The sequence below is a fragment of the Oryctolagus cuniculus genome, chromosome 5 (genome assembly GCF_051225735.1).
Source record: "Oryctolagus cuniculus isolate XC-2025 breed Fujian yellow rabbit chromosome 5, ASM5122573v1, whole genome shotgun sequence".
NCBI lineage: Eukaryota > Metazoa > Chordata > Mammalia > Lagomorpha > Leporidae > Oryctolagus > Oryctolagus cuniculus.
In genome coordinates this window covers 62,885,595-62,897,500 of record NC_142871.1, presented here as the reverse complement: position 1 = coordinate 62,897,500, position 11,906 = coordinate 62,885,595, and the positions used below count along the sequence as shown (strand labels likewise).

Below are 11,906 nucleotides of genomic sequence, written 5' to 3'. Positions count from 1 at the left end.
TTTTGGGTAGGGAATAAAGTAGCTATTGAGAGCCCTTTGTGACTCATCTTTAAGTCTCTGCCATGGTCCCCAAACCCAGACCCAGGCCTGACTCAAAGCAAAAGGCACTGATGGACCCAGGTGGCTTGTTTATGGAGCTGAGGCAAGGCTCTACCACATAGGGCTGTCTAGAAGTGACAGCTTATGATTTGGGGGATTATTTCCTTTCATTAAATATGAAGCAGTTACATTTATTGTACAACTTGTGTTTTATTATCAAAATGACATTTACAAACCCACTCAAATAGATACACTTGTAACCGGTTAAAAGCTTTAATGAGAGCATTACGAAACATGTGAAGCCCCATGACCTATCTTCATTTGATTAAAATGTGGTGGGTGTTTTTGTTTCTAGCCTATTCGGTTCAGATGCCCGAGAGTGTGACCCCGGCTGCTGCTTCAGAGGCTTACTCAAAAGCCTTGGCTGTTTGCCATGGACCCCTGGACCACTATGACTTTCTGATCAAAGCTCATGAACTGAAGGATGATGCGCATCAAAGAAGAGTCATACAGAGTCTGCAGAAATTGCACGAGGACCTCAAAGGATACAGCATAGAAGCAGAAGGCCTTCTTTCAAAAGTGAGATTTTGTTTTGTTTTCAAGACTTGCTTATTTGAAAAGCAGAGTATTGGGGGGCAGGGAGGGAGGGAGGGAAAGAGGGAGAGGGAGAGAGAGAGAGAGAGAAATCTCTTCCATTCACTGGTTCACTACCCAGTGGCTGCAACAGCCAGGTCTGAGCCAAGAGCAAGCCAGGAACCAGGAACGCCATCCAGGTCTCCCAAGTGGGCCATCTTCCACTGCCTTCCCAGGTGCATTGGCAGGGAGCTGGACTGGAAGCCAAGTAACTGGGACTCAAGCCAGGGCACTCTGTGAGGGGATGCAGTAGCTTGGCCTGCTATACCACAGGCTGGCCCCTCAAAGGTGAGATTTGTGTGACAGTACAGAAGTGTAAGTATGTGATAAAACATATCAGTACAGCAGGAGCCAATCAGGAAGCAACCTGAACATTTCCCACCAGTTCCTTTACACAGCTCTGCAGGATCACCTTTCCTCACCTCGTGAGGTTCCCTCAGATGCTTTCGCGTTCAGTGACTCAAACAGCTTCATAATCAGATATTAAAAACGCAGTCCAGCCTAAGTGGCAGCATCCATGCAAGGCAAAGCGTTTCCCTTCCTCCAGCTCCGGCTGCCCCAGGCAGGGATCAGCAGAAAAGGAGCAGTGTGTACTCACTCCCGCCCCCTTCTCTTCATGCCTGGCTTGGGTGGGCTCAGAATGAGAAGGGTGAAAGATGAGTGTGAGACAGCAGGGTGAGCAGTGTGTGTAGAGGCTGCTGGCCTGGCTCCTTGTTGAAGGACACACTGGTAGGCTCTCAGGACCCCTGTGGGGACTGTCCCACTGGGCCTCGCCTCTTATAATTCTGGGGCAAACGTCATAACCCTGAATTCTGCAAGGACCTTGCACTTAGCCACCTTGGATGGGGCCCTTTCAGGAGAGCTCATGCCAGATCAGCTTTTTTTTTTTTTTTTAAGTTTATTTTATTTATTTGAAAGGCAGAGTTACAGAGAGAGAGGGAAAGACAGAGACTGAGGTCTTCCATCTGCTGGTTCACTCCCCCAAATAGCCGTAGTGGTCTGAGGCTGGGCCAGGCCAGAGCCAGGAGCTTCATCCGGGTCTCCCATGTGGGTGGCAGAGGCCCAAGGAATTGGGCCATTTCCCACTGCTTTCCCAGGCACATTAGCAAGGAGCTGGATTGGAAATGGAGCTGCTGGCTCCCATCCAGGACGCCAGTGTTGCAGGTAGTGGCTTTACCTGCAATGCCACAGTGCTGGTCCTGGCAGGTCACCTTTTATGGAGCCTGCATAGGCCACAAGAAGCATAGTGTGTCTTTTCTTCAATCCCCACTACAGCTAAGGTCAGTCTTTCACCCTTGGACTTCTGCAGGCAAGAAGCAGGTACCAGACTTTGTCCTCATATTCCTGGACTTAGTTCTGCACGTTCTTCAAGGCCTGTTCCACACCAGCTCAGGTAGCTGCCAGTGGGTTTCTTCACCTAAGCAAGCATCCATCTGGGGAAGGGAATGTCCATCTCAGCTGACCCTCAGCCGTAGTTTCTTGAACAGTTTTCTTGGTCCTCCCACTTGCCCCCAACTTGGCATGGATTTTTTTTTTTTTTTAGATTTATTTATTTATTTGAAATGCAGAGTTACAGAGAGAGAGGAGGAGAGCCAGAGATACCTTCCATCTGCTGGTTCACTTCCCAAATGGCTGCAAAAACTGGGACTGGACCAGGTAGAAGCCAGGAGTCAGGAGCTTCTTCCAGATTTCCTATGTGGGTTGCAAGGTCCCAAGTACTTGGGCCATCTTCTTCTGCTTTCTCAGGCACATTAACAGGGAGCTGGATGGGAAGTGGAGCAACTGGGACACAAACCTGCACCCATGTAGGATGCTGGTGTTGTGGGTAGTGGCTTAACCTGCTGTGCCGCGGAACAACTTTTTGCCTTGATTTCTCTCTCTCTAGAATATTTACACTTATTAGAAAGGCAGTTACAGAAACAGGAGAAACAGAGATCCTCCACCTGCTAATTTACTCCCCAAATGGCTGCAACTGAAGCCAGATCCCCCGTGTGGGTACAGGGGCCCAAGCACATTGGGCCATCCTCCACCATTTTCCCAGGTGCACTAACAGGGAGCTGGGTCAGAAGTAGTGCAGCAGGGACCAGGATCAGCACCCATATGGAATGCCAGTGTCTCAGGCAGCAGCTTAACCCTCTATGCCTCGTATTGGCCCTGTTGATCACTCTCTTCAATTCCTCTTTGGTTTTAGAGCTCTTTCTTCCTCCCTTCCTTCCTTTCTTCAAATTCTTTTTAAGTAATTCTTTTTTTTAAAAAAAAGATTTATTTATTTATTTGAAAGTCAGAGTAGTTACACAGAAAGAGGAGAGGCAGAGAGAGAGAGATAGAGAAACAGAGAGAGGGAGAGAGGTCTTCCATCTGATGGTTCACTCCTCAAATGACTGCAATGGCCAGAGCTGTGATGATCCAAAGCCAGGAGCCAGGAGCTTCTTCTGGGTCTCCCACGTGGGTGCAGGAGCCCAAGGACTTGGGCCATCTTCCACTGCTTTCCCAGGCCATAGCAGAGAGCTGGATTGGAAGTAGAGCAGCCAGGACATGAACCGGCGCCCGTATGGGATGCTGGCGCTTCAGGCCAGGGCATTAACCCGCTGCACCACAGTGCCGGCCCCTATTTCTAGTTTCTTAAGAAATCTCCACACTGTTTTCCACAGTGGCTGCAATAATTTACATTCCCACCAACAGTGTATAAATGTTCTCCTTTGTCCACATCCTTGCCAGCATTTGTTACTCTCTGTATTTTGGATTTTAGCCATTCTGAGGGGTGAGGTGATATCTCATTGTAGTTTTGATTTGCATTTCAGTGATGTTGAGCATTTTTTCATATATTTGTTGGCCATTTGAATTTCATCTTTTGAGAACTGTCTATTGAAGTCCTTTGCCCTTTTTTCAACTGGATTAGTTGGCTTTTGTTGTTGAGTTTTTTAAATTGCTGATATATTTGGGATATTAATCTTTTGTCAGATAGATGGTTTGCAAATATTTTTTTTCCCATTCTGTTCAGTGTCTCTTCACTCTATTGATTGTTTGCTTTGCTGTGCAAAAGCTCCTGAGTTTGATATAGTCCCATTTGTTTAGTTGTCTTTTGTTGCCTTGTTCTGGGGGTCTTGTCCAAGAAGTTGTCCCCTACACCAATGTCTTGCAGAGGTTCCCCTACATTTTCTTCCAGCAAGGAAAGCTCAGGTCTTCAATTTAAGTCTTTGAGTTGGTTTTTGTATATGGTGAGAGGTATGGATCTAATTTCACTCTTCTGTATATATACATCCAATTTTGCCAGCACTGTTTGTTATAGAAATTATTCATACTCTACTTACTCCACTGAGCACTTTTGTCAATAATCAGTTGGCCATATGTGTATGGGATTAATTTCTGGGACCTCTATTCTTTTCTTTTTAAGATTTATTTATTTATTTATTTGAAAGGCAGAGTTACAGAGAGGCAGAGGCAGGGAGAGAGAGGTCTTCCATCCTCTGATTCACTCCTCAAATGGCTGCAACCGCTGGAGCTGGACTGATCCGAAGCCTGGAGCCAGGAGCTTCTTCTGGGTCTCCCACTCGAGTAAGGGCCCAAGGACTTGGGCCATCCTCCACTGCTTTCCTGGCCATAACAGGGAACTGGATAGGAAGTGGAGCAGCCAGGACTTGAACTGGCACCCATATGGGATGCTGGCACTGCAGGCGCTGGCTTACCCACTATGCCACAGCACCAGCCCCTGTAGTATGCTTTCAAGTCATGTATTGTGATGCTTCTGGCTTGGTTTTTCTCACTCAGGATTGCTTTGGCTATTTGGGGTCTTTTGTGATTCCATATGAATTTTAGGATTGTTTTTTCTAACTCTTTAAGGAATGCCATTAGTATTTTGATAGGGATTGCGTTGAATCTGTAGATTGCTTTAGGTAGATTAGACATTTTAATGATATTGATTCTTCTGATCCATGAGCAAGGACTATCTCCCCCTATCTCCCCCCCCCCGCCCTTTTTTTTGAGGGTACAGCTTTTTTTTTTTTTTTTTTTTTTTTTTTTTTGACAGGCAGAGTGGACAGTGAGAGAGAGAGACAGAGAGAAAGGTTTTCCTTTTGCCGTTGGTTCACCCTCCAATGGCCGCCACAGCTGGTGTGCTGCAGCCGGTGCACCGTGCTGATCTGAAAGCAGGAGCCAGGTGCTTCTCCTGGTCTCCCATGGGGTGCAGGGCCCAAGCTCTTGGGCCATCCTCCACTGCACTCCCGGGCCACAGCAGAGAGCTGGCCTGGAAGAGGGGCAACCGGGACAGAGTCCGGCGCCCCGACCGGGACTAGAACATGGTGTGCCGGCGCCTCTAGGCGGAGGGTTAGCCTAGTGAGCTGCAGCGCTGGCCAAGGACACAGCATGTTTTAACTGGATGTTTTGATTATCTAGGCGTTGAATTGCTTTCATGAGCTTTGTACCTTGTTCCCTTTCTAGTCCTTTCCTGTTTGGAAATCCACTCCTTTTGTTCCTCCTCCCCAGAGGTTGGTGGACTTCCATTCAATCACTGTATCCTTTAATCATTAACATCTCTGGTTGCTGATTCAATGCCAGTTTTTTTTTTTTTTTTTTTTTAATCATTTGCTCTCTTTAAGGCCATTCTTTCACCCTTCTGCCTCTGACTTCAGTGATGGGCCAGCCTAGTGAATAGCACTGGCTTTGTTATTGTGATCTTATGGAGGTGGGAAATTTGACATGTCAGGTAGAGTTTCTTTTCTTTTTCTTTTTTTTAAGAAAGCTATTATTTAATAAATATAAATTTCATAGGTACAACTTTTGGATTATAGCAGTTCTTCCACCCATACCTGCCTTCCCATCCCCAAACCTCCTCCCTCTCTCATCCCATTCTTCATTAAGATTCATTTTTAATTATCTTTATGTACAGAAGATCAATCTATACTAAGTAAAAGATTTCAACAGCTGCACCCACACAGACACACAAAGTATAAAGTACAGTTTGAAGATTAGTTTTACCCTTAATTCTCATAGTATAACACATTAAGGACAGAGGTCTTACATGGGGAGTAAGTGCACTGTTGATTTATCAACTGACACTCTTATTTATGATGTCAGTGATCACTCAAGGCTCTTGACATGAGCTGCCTAGGCTATGGAAGCCTTTTGAATCCACAAGCTCCCTCAGTATTTAAAGAATGCCATAAGAAAAGTGGAAATTTTCTTCTCCTTTCAGAGAAAAGTACATCCTTCTTTGATGGGTCAGGTAGTTTCATATGCGTCTAATGAAAGGTCATGCTGTTAAATCCTAATACATACATAAATAAATGTTTTAGCTTTGTGATAGTATTTGTCCTGTAACTTAAGTCAACCAAATCTTTTTTCAAAATAAAATCACTACTCTAAAAATCACGTATTTACTTTATTTGAAAGACAAAGAGAGCAGAGAGACAGAGAGAGAGGGAAAGAGAGAATCTTTCATCTGCTGGTTCACTCCCCAAATGCCTACAATAGCTGAGACCGGGCCAGGTGTCCAGAACTCCATCTGGGTCTCCCATGTGAGTTGCAGCTGCCCAAGTACTTGTGCCATTTCCTCTTGCTTCACAGGGTATGCATTAGTAGGAAACTAGAATTAGAAATGGAACCAGGACTTGAACCCAGGCATGCTGACATGAGATACAAGTGTACAAGTGATATCTTCACTATTGCACCAAACTTCTGCCCTACGGATCTTTTCTTTCTTTCTTTCTTTCTTTCTTTCTTTCTTCCTTTCTTCCTTTCTTCCTTTCTTCCTTTCTTCCTTTCTTCCTTTCTTCCTTTCTTCCTTTCTTCCTTTCTTCCTTTCTTCCTTTCTTCCTTTCTTCTTTCTTTTTTTTTTTTTTTAGTTGGGAGGTAGAGTTACATACAAATGCAGAGAGGAAGAGACAGAGAGAAAGGTCTTCTACCTGCTGGTTCACTCTCCAGATGGTCACACTGGCTGGAACTAGACCAATCTGAATCCAGGATTATGGAGTTTCTTCCAGGTCTCTCATGCTGGTACACGGGGTCAAGGACTCGGGCCATCTTCTACTGCTTTCCCAGGCCATAGCAGGAGCTGGATCCCAAGAGGAACAGCCAGGACTAGAACTGGCACTCACATAGGATGCGTGTGCTGCAGGTGGAGGCTTAGCCTGCTATGCCACAGTGCCAGCCCCATCAATCTTTAAAAAAAAAAATAGAAAAAAGCTCCAAATATGGAATATAATTTGAGAAAAACGTAGGAAACTTTAGTTTTTAAAGATGTAAGGATGTCACATTTACATTTTCTTTTAAAAATAAATACTGATATGCCAATTTTTGGTGAAGAAAAATTTGAACTTTTAAATTTTCCAGTGATAGAGATCATTATTTGTAGAGTTCTTAGTTCTAGTAAGTAGGATTATGATTTTATGAACTTTTGATTTTGTTTTTTAACGCAGATGCTTAAGCATTCATTGTGGTGGGTTTCCTCACACCATTGTTCTCCTAAAAGACTTTCTGTAGGCTTAAGCCATAATGTTGTTTCTTAAAAATATTTATTTATTTATTTATTTGAAAGAGTTACAGAGAGAGAGAAGGAGGGAGAGACAAAAGGAGAGAGATATCATTCATCCACTGGATTACTCCCCAAATAGCTGCAACAGCCAGTGCTGAACTAGGCCAAAGCCAGGAGCCAGAAGTTTCATCCAAGTTTCCCACATGGGTGCAGGGGCCAAGCACTTTGGCCATCTTCTGATGCTTTCCCAGGTGCATTATCAGGGAGCTGGGTCAGAAATGGAGCAGCTGGAACGTGAACCATCACCCATTTGGGGTGCCAGTGTCACAGACAGTGGCTTTACTCACTGTGCCACAACAATAGACCCCTTAAACCATAATGTTAAAGTAAGTGTACCTTTTTCACAAAATGTGATTTATTTAACCAATGGAGAAATACTGGTGGTAGAGATTTAATCTGCTTTCACTGGCCCACATAGCAATGTTTTCTCTAGGAAACAATTGAAGAAGTTAGGAGTGAATGACCGAGCCTTTCAAGCCACCTGCTGTGAAAAATGAGCATTTGTGGACACTATACCTTTGTTACCAAATAAAACTTACAACCTGGTTAATCTGACGCATTTAATGTATGCATAATTGTTATTGTGCTGGGAGGTAATTAGGCATAAATGGTAAGTAGTTCATGTAAATCACTATAATTAGAATTACTTTGACACAGCCAAATCAAGCATTTCTGGAGTCAGGGAGGGAGAGATTAGAGTGCTGAGCTACTCTGAAAATGTTTCCATTAATCAGGGGCATGCACACAGCCAGGGTTATCTTTGTGTTTTGAGGAGACTTCGTAGCTTAAGAGATCTGGGAAATAGGGGCCACAAAACTTTTCATTTTTCTCTTGCTCTCTACCAAGTATTGTTTTTGTTTTTCTCTAATGAGAAATTATTCTTTCCATATTCCTTTCATGGAAAGGAGTCTTTTATTTGGGTACTTCCTCTTCATTCTCCCAAGAACAATGCATGTAGCAGGTGGAAAAGAACCCTCCTCCCCTATATCAGGCTGGGATCTGGATGCATTCCTTGTTCTGGCCACCAGCAGCTGTAAGCAGGATTCCTGAAGTGCTGGGGTCCCAGGAGCTGCAGGGAGGCCTGTCTGCAGCCCTTCAGTTATTTATCCAGGAATCTCCAGAGAGGCCTTCAGGCACTTTGCTGCCTTTTCCGTTTTTCCCTTCTCTTCCCTAGTGAGGGAGCCAGCACTTCCTCTGTCTTCTTGGTACCAGCATTTCCTATGGGTAGCATAGGTTGAGAGGTGTGATTTATGTAAAGCTTCCCTTATCTCTGGAGCTTTCTCCTCCAGAGAATCAAAGAAACTTTGAGAACAAAGTGGACAGCATCTAATACCCAAGTTTATTAAATGTTTTACAATCAGTATTGCTTATCTTAAATTGTTACAAGTCCTAAACTAGCAAAGGCGTACATATGAGGAGGTGAGATTGGGGGTCAAACTACATTGCTTTTGAGAACTAACACATCCCAATGAGTCATTTAAAATCTTAAATCTGAGAAACAGTGTAATGAGCCAGATTCAGACTCCAGAACAATTCATCAATTGCATCTTAAAGTTTTTCATTGTTCTAAAGGATGAAACTATGGCATCAATGTAGATGAGAATGTTTTTAACAAATCTCTTGAAATGAATTTAATTCTATAATTTTTAAAAAGTATTTATTTAATTTATTTGAAAGACAGAGTTACAGAGAGAAGTAGAGACAGAGAGAGAGAGGAGAGAGGTCTTCCATCCTCTGGTTCATTCCCCAAATGGCTGCAGCGGCTGGAGCTGAGTCGATCCGAAGTCAGGAGCCAGGAACCTCTTCCAGGTCTCCCATGTGGGTGCAGGGGCCCAAGGACTTGGGCCATCCTCCTCTGCTTTCCCAGGTGCATTAGCAGGGATCTGGATTGGAAGTGGAGCAGCTGGGACTGGAACTGGCGCCCATATAGGATGGCAGCACTGCAGGCTGGGGCTTTAATCCACTGCACCACATTGCCAGACCCTAATTCTATAATTTTTACGATTGGAGTTTTTACTTATCATCATCAGTCAAAGCTGACTACTTTGGTCATGGCAGTAGAATTACGCAGACCATAAAGAAGCATCCATTCTGTGGGTTCTCTGTTGGGGTTATAGTCAGGGATTGGCAAACATCTTCTGTAAAGGGCCAGGTTGGCAATCTTCTTGGCATTGTGGACTGTGTCAGCTTTTCATCACTATCACAGACACCTGAGGGGAGCTACGAATGAAGGAAGATGGTTTATGTCGGTTCATTGTTTTAGACATTCACGGTCCAAGATTGGGTGGCCCCATTGGTCTGGTGTCTGGCGAGGAATGCATGCAAGGGAAGGATCCCATGGTGAGCCAGGAAGCAGACTGGAAGCAGCGAGGTCCAACTCAGCTGGGGAGTAAACCAGTGGCTGGAAGATTGATCTCTCTCTCTCAAGTAAATTTTAAAGATACCAGAATTTATGTTTGGTGATGTATTGTCTTTTCCAGGTTTGTGCCCATTTCATATATTGGAGAAATAGTTAGTCATGTGTCCTCCTGTCTCTAAAGAAAACTTAATGTATCTCCAGAGTGGGCACTGTGTTCTACTTTTCCCAGCTGGGAAAAGCAAATGAATTTTAGTTTTATGGAAGTCTATCATACTTGTTAGAAAGTATATCTCTTTGTTACCGGCACCGCGGCTCACTAGGCTAATCCTCCGCCTGCAGCGCCGGCATCCCGGGTTCTAGTCCCGGTCAGGGTGCCAGATTCTGTCCCGGTTGCTCCTCTTCCATTCCAGCTCTCTGCTGTGGCCTGGGAGTGCAGTGGAGGATGGCCCAAGTGTTTGGGCCCTGCACCCCATGGGAGACCAGGAGGAAGCACCTGGCTCCTGGCTTCAGAGTGGTGCAGCATGCTGGCTGTAGCGGCCATTTAGGGGTGAACCAACGGAAGGAAGACCTTTCTGTCTGTCTCTCTCACAGTCTAACTCTGCCTGTCAAAAAAAAAAAAAAAAGTATATCTCTTTGTTTACCAGAGGACACTGAATTAATATATATATAAATCCAATTAAACAAAAATAGAGTTATTCCTCACTAGGTGCTATACTCCACGCTGGGAGCCAAGGATATGGATGTGAATGAGATTAATGGTTTCCAATTTCAATGATCTCTGGGTTAGTGAAATTCATAGTCATAAATAATTATTTGCAACTCAGTGAGCTAAATACAAAAGCTGGGCGGGTATAAAATGTGTACAGGAATATGCATCAGAGAAAATGCATTACTGAACCCTCTCGAAATAAACAAGCTCACGAGTGGTTGTTTGGCTGAGGGGTTAAGATACTACTTGGAATGTTCAGGTCCCATATTGAGATGCTTGTTTTTGAGTCCTGGTTGTTTCTGATTGCAGTTTCCTGCTAATGCTCACCCTGGGAGGCAGCAGGGATGGCTCAAGTAATTGCTCCCTGCCACTCACATGGGCTGACCTGGAGTGAGTTCAGAAGGCCCACACTGAGTGCTGGATTCCTGACTACAGCCTGGCCCCTCTATGGCTGTTGCAGGCATTTCAGGAGTGAACCAGCAAATGGAAGATCTTTGTTTCTGCCTCTCTGTCTTTTAAATGAAAATAAATAAATAAAAATTATAAGTGAAATTAATAGTGATTTCTTTTTTTAAAGATTTGTTATTTGTTTGAAAGACAGAGTTACAGAGAGAAAGGGAGAGATAGAGAGAAAGGGATCTTTAATCTATTGGTTCACTCCCCAGATGGCCACAATGCTCAGGTTACTTTTGTATTTGTTTTATAATTAAAATAAAGTACTGCTGTGGACATATAGAAAGGGCTTTGCCATTTCAATTGTGTCTAGTTTCTGAATTGGTCATGTAATAGTTTTAGCATTATATAAATAATTTCAGTATTTTTCTTGTTAATCAAATAAAAGGCTATTAATCAAATAAAAAACTAGAAAATATTGTAAAATGAAAATGATATACTCAAGATTAATATTTAATTAAAATTCACTTATAAGACACTTCTGAGAATTATCCTGTAAACTTCCTATTTAGGCCAAAGTCTATCATTGAAATAATAGCTATTTTTAAAAATAAAATTAAACATTCACAATTATATTTGAAGAGAGACAAAAATAGTCTCAAATTGCCATGATGCTCAACAGTAGGTTTGTGTGAAAATGAAATCAACCCTAACAGCAGTTCTGCTGTTTTCAGGGTGTAGGTTTGGTGGAGGGAAGTCGAGCACACAGGGGAGAGCAATCAGGGAAACCTCTCAATGAACAGGCTTTTCCCATAGGCTACTGGAAGATGCGGTCAGCCAGGGAAATGCACTAGCAAAGGGGTGTTTATGGGAGCGGAAAACAGGTCTTGATCTTAGGAATCGTTCAAGGGGCCAGTGCTGTGGTGTAGCGGATAAAGCCACCACCTGTAGTGCCAGCATCCCATATGGACAGCGGGCAGTCCTGGCCACTGCACTTACGATCCAGCTCTCTGCTATGGCCTGGGAGAGCATCAGAAGATGGCCCAAGTCCTTGGGCCCCTGCACCCACGTGGGAGACCCAGAAGAAGCTCCTGGCTCCTGGCTTCGGATCTGCGTAGCTCTGGCTATTGTAGCCTTCTAGGGAGTGAACCAGCGGATGGAAGACCCCCCCCCCCCGCCCCTGCCTCTCTAACTCTGCCTTTCAAATAAATAAATACATCTTTTTTTTTTAAAAAAAAAAGGAA

The 11,906-nt window shown here is 44.0% G+C and overlaps 1 protein-coding gene across 7 annotated transcripts in view; it reads left to right on the top strand.

Annotated features, from left to right (window-relative positions):
• The window catches only part of AFG1L (AFG1 like ATPase), a 195,382-nt gene that overhangs the window by 21,653 nt on the left and 161,823 nt on the right, over positions 1 to 11,906 (top strand). For all 7 annotated transcript variants that reach the window (XM_070073732.2, XM_070073733.2, XM_089333862.1 and 4 more), the window contains exon 2: positions 395 to 618. In XM_070073732.2, coding sequence (XP_069929833.2) covers positions 395 to 618 — 224 coding nt within the window. The remainder of the gene's footprint in view (positions 1 to 394; positions 619 to 11,906) is intronic.